Source organism: Poecilia latipinna, unplaced genomic scaffold (assembly GCF_001443285.1).
Source record: "Poecilia latipinna isolate Pla-1442-1.1 unplaced genomic scaffold, P_latipinna-1.0 Scaffold250, whole genome shotgun sequence".
NCBI lineage: Eukaryota > Metazoa > Chordata > Actinopteri > Cyprinodontiformes > Poeciliidae > Poecilia > Poecilia latipinna.
Window position 1 is genome coordinate 285623 of NW_015112866.1, and position 12127 is coordinate 297749.

The 12127-nt window shown below is 40.5% G+C and overlaps 2 protein-coding genes across 2 annotated transcripts in view; both read right to left on the minus strand.

The window, feature by feature from the left end:
* hoxc10a (homeobox C10a) overlaps window positions 1–2800 on the minus strand; it is an 8837-nt gene extending 6037 nt beyond the window's left edge. Inside the window, exon 1 of the mRNA XM_015032789.1 lies at window positions 980–2800. Within this exon, the coding sequence (XP_014888275.1) occupies window positions 980–1877 (898 nt within the window). The 5' untranslated portion in view covers window positions 1878–2800. The remainder of the gene's footprint in view (window positions 1–979) is intronic.
* Window positions 2801–8650: 5850 nt separating this feature from the next.
* hoxc11a (homeobox C11a) lies at window positions 8651–12096 on the minus strand. The gene is made up of 2 exons (XM_015032790.1): window positions 11070–12096; window positions 8651–9749 (listed from the first exon to the last, which is right to left on the minus strand). Exons 1-2 carry the CDS (start codon window positions 11809–11811, stop codon window positions 9517–9519), a joined length of 975 nt encoding a protein of 324 aa, XP_014888276.1. The 5' UTR covers window positions 11812–12096; the 3' UTR covers window positions 8651–9516.
* Between the last annotated feature and the right edge of the window lie 31 nt (window positions 12097–12127).

Below are 12127 nucleotides of genomic sequence, written 5' to 3' on the forward strand. Positions count from 1 at the left end.
GTGTGTGTGTGTGTGTGTGTGTGTTTGTGTATGCGTGTATGTGTGTGTGTGTGATAACAAACTGTTATTTGCTTCATATCAATAACTTAATTTTAAATTAATTTAATATCCGAAGTTACCATCAGGGTCCTTTAAATAGCCAGTCAATATCTCAATGAGCTTTTTTTTTAACGTCGCAATCTCAGAATTTGACAGGACCCCTGTATTTGTGGCTTAGTCAAACCCTAAAATAAGTATGGCAAGAAAGCCAGGACACACGGTTTTTCTTGCCTTAGTATTTAAACGAACATTAAACAAAACTAAAAGCATGAGCATAATAAATTATTATAAATAATTAGCGTAATAAACTAATAAACACTGACATTTTCAAAAGTAACACGTTACTTCATGAATATAGTCACAATCTTCATGCAGGAAAAAACAAAACAAAACATCTTATACAAGTCTTATGTGGAAGCCTCAGAAATATGCTCTAATAAATTTGAGCTTTGTTGGATAAATAATATTTCAAGCAACATAATTGTAAAGCAAATGTTCTTTTTCTAAACTACGATTTACAAGCAAAAACATTCTAGCTTTGTACCTTGTGTGCTTTTGTGTGACAGTCTCTGTGCGTTAGTACTAGCTTGCGTGCGTACATCTGTGTAAGAGAGGAAGTGTGTTTATTTCGATGATAACTGCCCGTCTCACATACCCCCATTAATAGAAAGGTGTTAAATACCAGTGGCACCGTAACCCCTGCGAGACCGGGTTGAAGCATATACTACATACAGAAACACAACATGCACATCCACGAAACCTATCCGTCCATGCTTGGAATATTTTGGTGAGCTTTTTGACACACACACACACACACACACACACACACACACACACACACACACACACACACGTGAACATTCGATTTAGATTATCACACCCGTTAGGTTAAGTGTACATATATATATTTATGCACGTGTGTCCGGGAGGGGGAGTATACCTTTAATTTCCCCGTCCGAGTTATCTGAGCAGCTGTCACTCTTGGCCTTGTCTTCCTTCCTGCTCTCACCCTCATCTGTTTTAGGAGCCTCTCTGGCTACCTCCTGCGCGATTTTGCTGCAGCTCACTGTCGACTCTGCTGTTGTTTCAACAGATGACGCCAAGTGGGTCAGAGTAAAGCCGGAGGGCAGCTGCTGCTGCTGTTGCTGCTGCTCGTCCTGCTGTGGCCTCTCCCCGCCGTACACCTGGAAGTAGCCGCCACTGGAGGAGGCTGCAGTCTGCTCAGGCCGCCGGCAGCTATTGTCTCCGAGCCGGATGTAAGTGGCCGACTCTGTTGTCTGTTTCCCCTTATTGCTGTCATCTTGATAGAGGCAACAAAACGCCTCCTCTTTGACGCTGCCCGCTGGAAACGAGCAGGGCTGTAAACACTGGTGGGCAACAGGTTGCTCGTCCCTGCTGTTTTTGGAGCCTGGTGTCCATGTGGCCAGCTGCGCTGACAGGTAGGGCGCATCCTGGAAGCCGCCGAGCGAGACGTTGCCTGGAGGAACTTCGTCTCTTTTGGAGAGTGTGGATGATCCAACCTTTCCAATGTTCCTCATCACTGAGTATCCGTACTCTGCAGCTGAATGAATGTACATTCCCGGGTTGCTGGAATAGCCCTCAGCCCTGTAGGAAGATGATCCTCCCATTAAGGAATCCATCAGGAAGTTACCGGGCGATATGTTATTCGGACATGTCATATTTGCATGTGACAACTCTTGAGGGGTGATCACTTGGTGTTTTCCGCCGCTCTGAACTGCGGGGTTCCAGCAGGAGAACAAGGACAGTAGGATGCTGACATCTTTTGGAGGGGGGTGCAAAAAAATATCTGTAACACAATTATGGATGCTCGGAGACATGTCATGTGAGCTTCAGACCAATAGCGGCGTGGAAGTGGCCTTGATGCTCCAGACTGGAGTGACGTCAGCGCGGTCAAGTTGGGAAAGCTGGTGGCTTTTGGTGGAACGCGAGCGCCACCTAGTGGCGGTTGTGCCGCATAGCCCGGGAGGCCCTCAACAGGAAGAACAAAGAACAGACTGCTGTTGCTGTGGCTGCGGCAAGGATTTCTTTAAGACACTCAAGGTTTGGTTTGTAAACATTTAAGTTTGCAGGTCTTGAAGTGGTTAAAGGAAGCTTTGTTTATTCGTCGTGTGATTTAGTAAAACCCTGGCGGCAGTGATGTCAAGGTGAGATGGATTTGAGAATATTTTTCGTTCAGTTCTTTTTTTCCCTTTCAGTTTCCTTTGTTATTGCCAAAAAGAAAAAGAAAAAACATGGCAAGCTCTAGCTTAGTATTTAACCTTTGCTGAAATATAAAGCTGTAATTTAAATAAAGCATCAACTAATGAAAAGCAATCGGCAAATATGCAATGTGAATGATTGTTTTTGCAGATGTGTACCAGAATTCGTTCAGACGTTAAAAGTTACTGTTTTTGTTTTAGTCGTATTCAAGATTCTTAACTAAAATAAGTAAGTCATACATAACCATATCATTATTTACCTGATTGTGGGATGTTTTTCTTCCTTTTTTTTAATTAACGTGACATTTATTCTGGATAACTACTTCTATGTGTTTGGTGTAAAAGAAAATTAAATGTGAAATTATGTTGAGCAAGTTGCTTCCTTTTTCTTTGTGTTTTAGTCTCTACGAAAGCACCTTCCGGGGTAGCAAATAAGAAAACCAGCCGGCAATGCTTGCAAAATTATGCCTTGATTATTATTTTAAATCCATAATGGTGTGTTGCTGATTTAAAATAAAATCTTTTGACTCTTTATTTTTCAGAAGAGGGTGTGTGTTGATTAAACTTTTCCACAATTTATCCTGCATATTAAAAAATATATAAATATATTCCAATGAGCTGTTAAAATGTGTTGGTATGCTTATTATGACACGATGAACACTGAAAGAAAAGCAAAACAACAACAGTTTCTAACTGTGTTTCACTTTTAATAAAGCTGGGCGAATTGTTTAACAGAGTAAAGTTGTCTTTGTGATATTTATACTTTAAGGGGATAACTCTCTCTCTTTTATTATTATTATTATTATTATTATTATTATTATATTTGGGTCTTATAAGTGTGTTACGGAAAGTTAGATGTGCTATTTTCCATAGGAAGTGTGTAGTTAAAAGCATCAGTTCATCTGATATTGAGTGACAAGGGTGTGAAGTCGGGAGGTTGTTATGTCTTGTTTTTGTTTTTGCTGCTGCAATTAGTGCTCCTCAGGACGTTTTACGCCGCATAAGTACACGGTGGAAAGAACGCAACCACTTTAACTGTAAAGAGAAATCCAGAGTTTATTTTCGATTTACAAGAAAAAAAAATGCAAAAAATAGCATAAATTTAATTGGTTATTTTATTTATCCCAACAGTTTGCCTCTAAATGTTTGAACTTTAATTATTCAGTTTTACACGAGGAAAATCCCGAAGAGCACGGCCACGACAGCGTGGTTGATGGCGTTGAGGGATTTTGGGGGAAGTATTTGGCTAACTTGTGTTTGCGTCTGCGCAGATAGAGAAATAAAGTAATGCATTGGGTGAAACGGCTAATAAATGTGGATTTAAAGCAAACCTGCGCGGCTCACTCTCGCCTGAGATGGTTTATTGCTGCGTCGGCGAATGTGCTCGTCATTTGTTGTTTTGTTTTGGTATCGCTGCGTCCAAAGTGCGTGAGTTAGTGTGCTTGCGCAGTTCAGAATCACCTTCAACGGCAAGGGCAGCATTGCACGCTCATTTGAAACGGGCAGCCCGTCTAACCTGAACATAAACATGTGCAGAGAAAACCTTTTTGGCAAGATAGTAGTCGAAATAAGCTAATTTCGTCTTTGTGGTTCGCATTCCTCTACAGTCATGATGAAGAAAATGTGAAAGATTGACCTTACATGCGATTAAAAAAAAAGAAAAAAAGAGTTTTGGCCATGCAAGATTCTCATAGGTAAAAAAAAAAATCTGTAGAAATTATTCAAAGGGGAGGACAAAGATCATAAACTAAAGCTTGAAAGAAGTAATATTGACATTGACAATATCATCACTGTTTAATACACTCAGGCATCTGCCTTATATAAAAACAGATGAAGAATCTCACAGGGTGGTTATCTTATAATATGATACATTAGCCGACAAGCCACCATCTGCTTAGCACAAAAAAAAAATCACATACAGTCTTATTTTACACCTAAGAAAATCACAGGCTTGCTCGAAACTTGAGTTTAGATTTTTTTTTTTTTTCTTAAGACATGTAAGCGATACGAGCAAAGGTGCTATGGTGGAATTTCACACACCCTGCAAGCAGAAGAAATGGTATTATAGGACAAATTAGTCACACGGCGTCATGGAAACAGGTTTTTAACGAGGCTGAAAGAAACCAAAGAATTCGTGGAATTTTCATTGTTTGAATCACACATATTCCAAGAAACACAACTTATTGTCGCATAAGACAGAAGATAATTAAAAGGAAAGGCTGCAACAGAAGCAGGAAACTGCACGAGAGCGAAATTTGTGTCATCGAGTCTCCGTGAATCTGAAACACTGTGTTACTGTTTGCACTGAAGAGGGCTATTCAAGTGTACATGAAACAAAATAAAAGCATATTCAGAAAAGGAGCATGCTGTTGGCCATGGTTTTGGCCATGTCTAAATTTGCTCCCACAACAACATGCTGATTGTTTACCCGGGCCAAGTCCTCAAGATGAGAACGGGTCACGGCTGTTTCACCGAGACACATTTTGTTTCACTTAGTTTTCGTCTTTGAAGAAGGAACAGCACTTTTCAGTCGAACTGACATATTTGGAATGAAACGACAGCGCCTCGGTTTCACATGTGCATGTCTGCACATGCGCCTTTAAGCCTTCGAGAAATCCCTCAAAACAGCCTCACACATGTACACACTAACTGAGAGAACGGGAGTTGACTATGCTTGTATTTTACCCTGGTTTTTACACTTGTCTAAGCAAAATCATCGCCTGTTTGATTGCAAACCTGGAGGTTGTTATCATAATCCGAACAGGTAAGAGTGTCGAATGCTGCGTGGGTTATCCTCTCTGCAGACCCACCAACCAGGAGCTGCAACGAGGCGACACAATCAATTTACTTCCTGGCAGCCACTTTGAAATATCTTTCCAGTTGGATGTGTGGGAGACTGCGCTTTGTTTTGCCTTTCATGCTGGTGTCCAACCCATGCGCAACTGCAAATTTATGGTTCCAGAATCATGTAAGGGCTTAATTAAACACCAACAACAAAAGTAGAGCAGTGTTGCAGATTTAACAGCAAAACACGAGGACAGGGAATACACCCACATGCACACACGCTAACCATTTCAAATGTAAAAAACCTTTTTTATTTATTTATTTTAATAAGGCTTGTTTTGGTGGCAAGAATAAACGGCACCCCGCGATCGCATTTGAGAGAGGGAGCTGTTGCTGAAAGAGCAGGAGCTCGTTTTACAGCGAGGAGCTGTTTTATAGCCCAATAGAACAGGTTAGGTGCTGAGACACTGTAGTGTAAAACCATTGAATAGCCTATAACCCTTTGATTAGTATCTGCGGAGGAATAAGGAACTGGGATACTCCTATATTTACTTCAAAATAGAAGATAAACCGAGTAAGAATTTATAATAAATTATTATGATGGGGAAATACTTAAATGAAGTCAAATGCAAGGTAAAAAGAAAAAGTCTTTAAAATTTTTAAAGAATCAAACATTTTTACAGACAAATATAGTAAAATAACAACATGCCTGACAAAAAAGGAAAAAAATATTAGCAATTGAATTTCATCAAATGAGCTAAACAATATTTTAAAAATTACGAGCAGTTTAAATGACTTTTGCTCCCATTTAATTTAATTTTATTTAATTTTATTTAATTTTTTGTAGCTGACAGTCTTTTATACGTATTGACCCCTCAAACCTAAACAAAAATAAATAAATAAATAAATAATCCATCTTCTAACAATAATATCAAGGTAACTCTGGCAAACTGGTCATAGTTCACCTGAAAAAAGAAAATAGATTGTTTTTACCTAAATAGATACATTTTGGTTTAATAGTTAAAGTTCACTGGAAGCAAGTTGAAAGTAAACACGGCGTATATTTTTAGAAAAACATTCCCACGCGTTATTTAGAAAGTTTATGCAACTTTGCTCACTTACTCTATCTCATGTTGAAGACGACTTTGAACTCTGCGCTCTACTGTCCAACACGTTATGTTCTTTAAAGGTGAAACTTTGCTATAATTGTCCACCCTTTTACCCCTTCCAAAAATAAATTACTAAATAAAATAAAATAAATAAAGACAATATGATCATATTTTAAAAATATCCCAGAATTATCTTTGAATTATGTGCAATGGCTTCTTGCACATAAGAAGCCAATAAAATAAAAATGCTGGTTTGAACACAGTGTTCAAACCAGCATTTTTTTTTAGTTTTTTTGTTTTGTTTTTGCTTTTGTAATTAATTTAAGACAAACGTACATGGTAGACGTGAAATGACACGTAGTGGATTTAAAAAAAAATACTGAGGTTATCTTCCATTACTTTATTTTTCCAATTTATTGTTTTCCCATGGGCCGCTGAAGATTTAGAAAATTATTGTCCAAGCTAGTACACAAGAAAGGACCCACTCTTTCCTACTTAAAAATACAAAATAAAAATACAGCTTCAACCTTTCAGTGATTGTTTCTCAGCTACATTATTCTATTTCCTCCTTCTTTCAAAGCCACAATTATTAAAAAAAAAAAAAAAAAAAAAAAAAAAAAAAAAAAAGGAAGTCGCCATTTTCCCTGCCAACTACTCCCAAGTGCACAAACCAGACTGGAACATAGCAGGATCTCACTGATGGGGTTAGGGTTTTCTTCTGCTACAGCACATCATCCGAGAGGACTTCTTTGTGGATAACAGTAGGCCACTACTGCTCTGATGTCACTTTCAGGCTCCCGTTCAGGAAAACGAACCAGCGCCGAGGCCAGGAAGAAGGGAATCCTGGCCCCCGTGTGGTTGATGGACAACATTCGCAGAAGACCCCCAGAGCTCTGTGTTAGTGACGTTGGGTGTTGGGGAAATTTACAAATTACTCACGTCACCGTCCAGGGGCCAAGGTTGGTAGGTGTGGCGTAAGACGGGGGAGCATGTAGCCTTGATCTCTGCCTGTGCGCATCCTCTCTAGATTGAACGACCCCAACCCCCACTTTTTGCTGATACTGCCTCAAGATATGCAATTTTACTGTGTTTATAATTAATTCAGCGTCACAGGAAGGCGATCCAAGAAAAAAAAAGAAGAAGAAAGTCACGTGAATACAAAGAGTCTTTTTCCATCATCTTTGTTTTTTCCAAATTAAAAGCATCAGACAAAAAAAGAAACATTAGACCAAACTTCACCAGCTCTATTCTAAATGATTGTCTTTGAAATTGTGAATGTGCACAAAATATCTGTGATACAAATACATAATCATATAGTAATTTATTAACAATCACATCATCACACACATACAAACCCTCAATTTGTGCGCGAACTGAGTACAAATCTGCACATTTAAAATCGCCTCATGCGTGAACACCTACGTTTTTTCTTTTTTTTTTTTTTAACAGGGACAATAAAGTGTATTTACTGGATGTGTTAAAGCTGGCAAAGTTACCTGTTGTAGTTTAATGCGAAAGGTCAAAGTTGGTCCTGTGTACGCATTCCACTTTCTGTTCCCACTCACTCCCATTGGTCCGTTCCGCCGCTGCGACCATTTCCGGGCTCCATGATTCCACTTTATTGCGGCGGGTTAAAGGTGAAGGCCTTGACATTATTGAAGTTCAAAGACTATATTTAATTATACATTGTGCTTAATGCACACGTGCAATCATCCTGCGCACATGTGGTGAGCGCACCGTCACATTCGCAAGACACATGCGTCAATTCCGTCAACATAAGACATACTCTTACACACACACACACACACACACACACACACACACACACACACACACACACACTCTGTTCTCACACGTTTGCTTTCTGCTGCCCACTTTTTTTGTTTTCTTCTTTTTTTTTCTTGCATATGTCACAGACCGAGTTCATCTCTAAAAGCTCTATTTCTCACTGTTCTTCCATGGGACATCTAGTCTTGCTTGTTTACTATTTAGTGCGGAAGTGAACACCATTTCCCCAGAACAGACGGTGCAATTAAGAGAAAAAAATAGCCATTTAGTGCCTCTGTCTTTATGGCAGCGTCTAGACTACAAGAGTGGCGATTCCATTTAGTGTCTACTAAAAGAGGTTATCATTCCCTTCTTGGCCTCTCTCGCTCTCTCCATGTAAGATCTAAGCTGTGGTTCGTTTAACGCGCGAGCAAACGCCTAAAGTGGGATTTGACGTGGAAAAAATTTAGAAAATCTGCAAACAGGTCCCGTAATATTCGCTGATACTTGAGCTTTCAATCGTATCACTTCTAACGCTTGCATCCAAACGCATAGGCGAGTAAATTGTGCCAGGGTCTTCATATTCATATATAACACAAGTTGCTATTTCCAAAAAGCATGCAAGTCACACAAGAAAAAAAAATAAACAAACAAAAAAAAAAAACAGCGTTGTGCCAAATCAAAAAAAAAAAGACGAGTATGCAATGTAACAGCACAAATAGCACAAAGTCGTTGAGTTTTGCCTATAGGTTTCTGTTTATTTAGTTATTGTAGCGATACACAGGCCGACGATCTGCTCATCCTCTCTGCGATCCAAAGCACCAAAATGTCTGAAGCAAATAATTTAACAAGAGTCGCCATTAAAGCTATTCGTGTGGCATGGGCAAGTGTGCTGAAAAATAGCAGCAGGGATATGGAAAAAAAAAAAAAAAGATCCAACATATGCCTATTTACAGTCACGAATGCACATTGCATAGGCTATTCTGTATACATGAACGTGGCCGGAGGGGAGGGTGGGGTGGGTGGGATTGAGGGAGGGGATGTAATACTTTCACAGATTGGATATCTCTCAAGGAGGAACAAAAAAATGCAGCCTGGAAAAAAAAAATAAAATTCTGCCCACACTCTGGTCGATGATGAAATATTTTAGATATTGATATGCTATATACACTGACCAGAGGCTGGAGTAAGAGCTAAAAGTTGTCTGCTGATATTTTAACAAATATGTCGATACGAACAGTAGATTAAAGACAAACGGAGAGTCGTGATAAATAGGACATTTTCAAGACCAGCATATAAATGTTTATTCTAACACAGGCCTTTTTGTCAGAGGGGGTAAAACCAGCTAGAAATTCATCGCCGCCCAGCAGGATAATAAGAAAATGGCGACATTATCCCCTTCCCCTTATTGAAGGCCTATTTTCTTCCACTGTTCACTTTTTTTTCACATTGCACTGTTGGTGATATGGGCTCCTCTTTGTGGTAAAAAAAAAAAAAAAAAAAAAACGGTTTTGCCCCGGATTACCATTCATTCAATGAGATAAGGAGAAGAAAGAGGAGGAGGCCTCTATGCCACTGTCCTGTGACACTCTTTCTGCTCACAACAGGGGGTTTCCAGAGAAATACTGCAAGCGATCTCTGCTCAGCTTCTTCTCTTTCATTCTTCTGTTCTGGAACCAGATTTTAACCTGGCGGTCGGTGAGGTTCAACATTCGGGAAAGCTGGAGCCTCTTCTCCTTGTTGATGTAAACGTTGAAGAAGAATTCCCGCTCCAGCTCTCGAATTTGAAACTTGGAATAGGGACACCGCTTCTTCCTTGTTCGAGGGACGCCTGGATGAGGAAGAAAATTATACAAATATTATTATTTGAGCAGATCAAGTGGAGAATAATGTAAAATATATATATATATATATATATATATATATATATATATATATATATATATATATATATATATATATATATTTAAAAATAAATAAATAAAGATATAAAGATAGAGTGGAGTGCTGAGGTGGCAATAGGCTCGCCAGGTGCTGAAAATCCTGTGTCACTGGCATTAGCAATGATAACATTTCAAACCACATTCATGAAGTGAAGTAGCTGAGGCTATCAGATAAACCAGCCATAAAGAGTGCTAAATATCCAAAATAGTTCGGAGGGAATAATATCAACTTACAGCCTCGCTAAGTACGTGTTTATCTGTTACAAATACACAATAACAAAAAGTATTTTCGCCCTGCATTATGTGCGCCACATTCCTCTGGAGCTAAACTAAACAATTTGTACAATCTTCTGGCAGTGGATGCATTGGCTTTTTGTCTGCAGCGGCCCCTGTGCAGACCCCAATGGCCCTATCACTCCTTATCAAACAGGTGACCGGGGAAATACATTTCTTTTATTGTGCAGGCATGTGTGTGTGTGTGTGTGTGTGTGTGTGTGTGTGTATGTGTGTGTGTGCGCGCTAGCGTGGAAAGTGGACAAATTTAAGTCTCAGGTTTTAAACCACACACTGGATGAACTAGTTACACTGGCAAATAATAGTTAGCTTTAATTTTAGTTGATAGCTAATCAATATAATTTTCTGATCGTGTCATTTCTAAAAACGTTGTTTAAACCGCATATTAAGCTTTTTAGCATCTTCACAGCATATTTCAGATAGATAGATAGATAGATAGATAGATAGATAGATAGATAGATAGATAGATAGATAGATAGATAGATTGTTTTGTGCTTAATGCTCTTTGCTGCATGACTTTTTGCGCGCAAACCCTGTGCTAAAGATAATTCACCGGACGCCAAAAGCAATGTTCTGCCCAATTGGTTTTTACACACGACAGCCCCAACAAGAAAATCCCTTAAAAATGACCAACGCAAGTTCACGATCAAAGTTAACATTTGTCACAATAGCTCTCTCTTAAAAAATTTCACAGACTCTCACCATAGAGGCGTCTGTGTATAACATCCCCCACTTTTTCTTTTTTCAAAGCCCTTTTCCCATCGTAAAAATTCTTCCCGTTGCAAGAAAGAGCTTTGTAGGGTTATAATAAAATCCTTTGAATGCTTATAAAACTCCACATAAAATCTGACCGACAAAACACCGGTCTAGTCCCCTTAACCTTCCCCCCGTTTTACAGCTTCGGTTGTACCTACTCGAGTGGCTGCTCTTGCTGGCGTTTCCGTCCTTGGCTGTGGCGGAAGAAGAGGTGCAGGAGCCTGAATTCGTGTGTTCCTCCTCATCGTCTGGGTCTTTCCCCGGCTCCGGGACTCCAGATATAGCCGCTGTGGCGTCCTGCTGCTGTTGCTGTTGCTGTTGTTGCTGCTGCTGCTGGGAGTCGCTTTCCAGCTTCCCTCCCTCGCCCTTTTGTAAACAATTGTCTGACTGATTGTCCGTGCTGCTGCAGTATGCGGTCTCGAAAAAGCGGTCGAAGCCTTGTGGGAGGACGTTGTTCTTCCCCACGCCAGAGTAAAAGCCCGTGGAAGGGTGATTGGATCCCGGGTGGGCATGGTGGTGATGGTGGTGGCTGTACACGCTCTCGTTCTTCATGAGCATTTCTGTCATGGTGGATGGAGGAAGACAGTCTCTATGCACCAGATCCTCTCCCGAGTAGCACGACGCATAGTTGCTCCTGTGGTGCCATTTGCTGGCGGGGTCCAAGCCGTACGAAACTTCCCGCACCGGCTGCACTTGAGACAGATTCGTGGAGTAAGGGTAGCTGATTTGCCGCGAAGGGGCCTGCGGAAGAAACGAGGAGACGGCGGAAAACTCGGGGACGTAGTAAGTGCAGCTGGGGAGGTAGATGTTGGAAGCGCAGCCCGTCCTGTCCCCAAACTCGGATGTCCGGTCTTTGCGTGTCTGGGAGCAGAAGTTGCCCAGATTCACCGAGTTAAACATCTTTCGCTCTCTCGCTACTCGGCCACTATAGATAGATGTTTTGGATTCGAGCTGCAGCAGAAGGGGAAAAATTTGGGAAGGCGAGATGACGCGCAATCCGTCTAAGTCGCCCCGCAGACACGTGATCGAAAGTAGATATTGTCATATATCAATTTGGAAGAGTTGGATGTGTAGGAGTGGTTGGCTTTAGGTGGATCGAGGAGGTTCAAACGAATAATTTTCAAACGCCACAGGCGCACCGAGCAAACCAGTTACAGATTCTTGTTTGCTGGCTTATGACAATTAGTGAGATATGTGCAGCGTTTGAGTGTGTGTG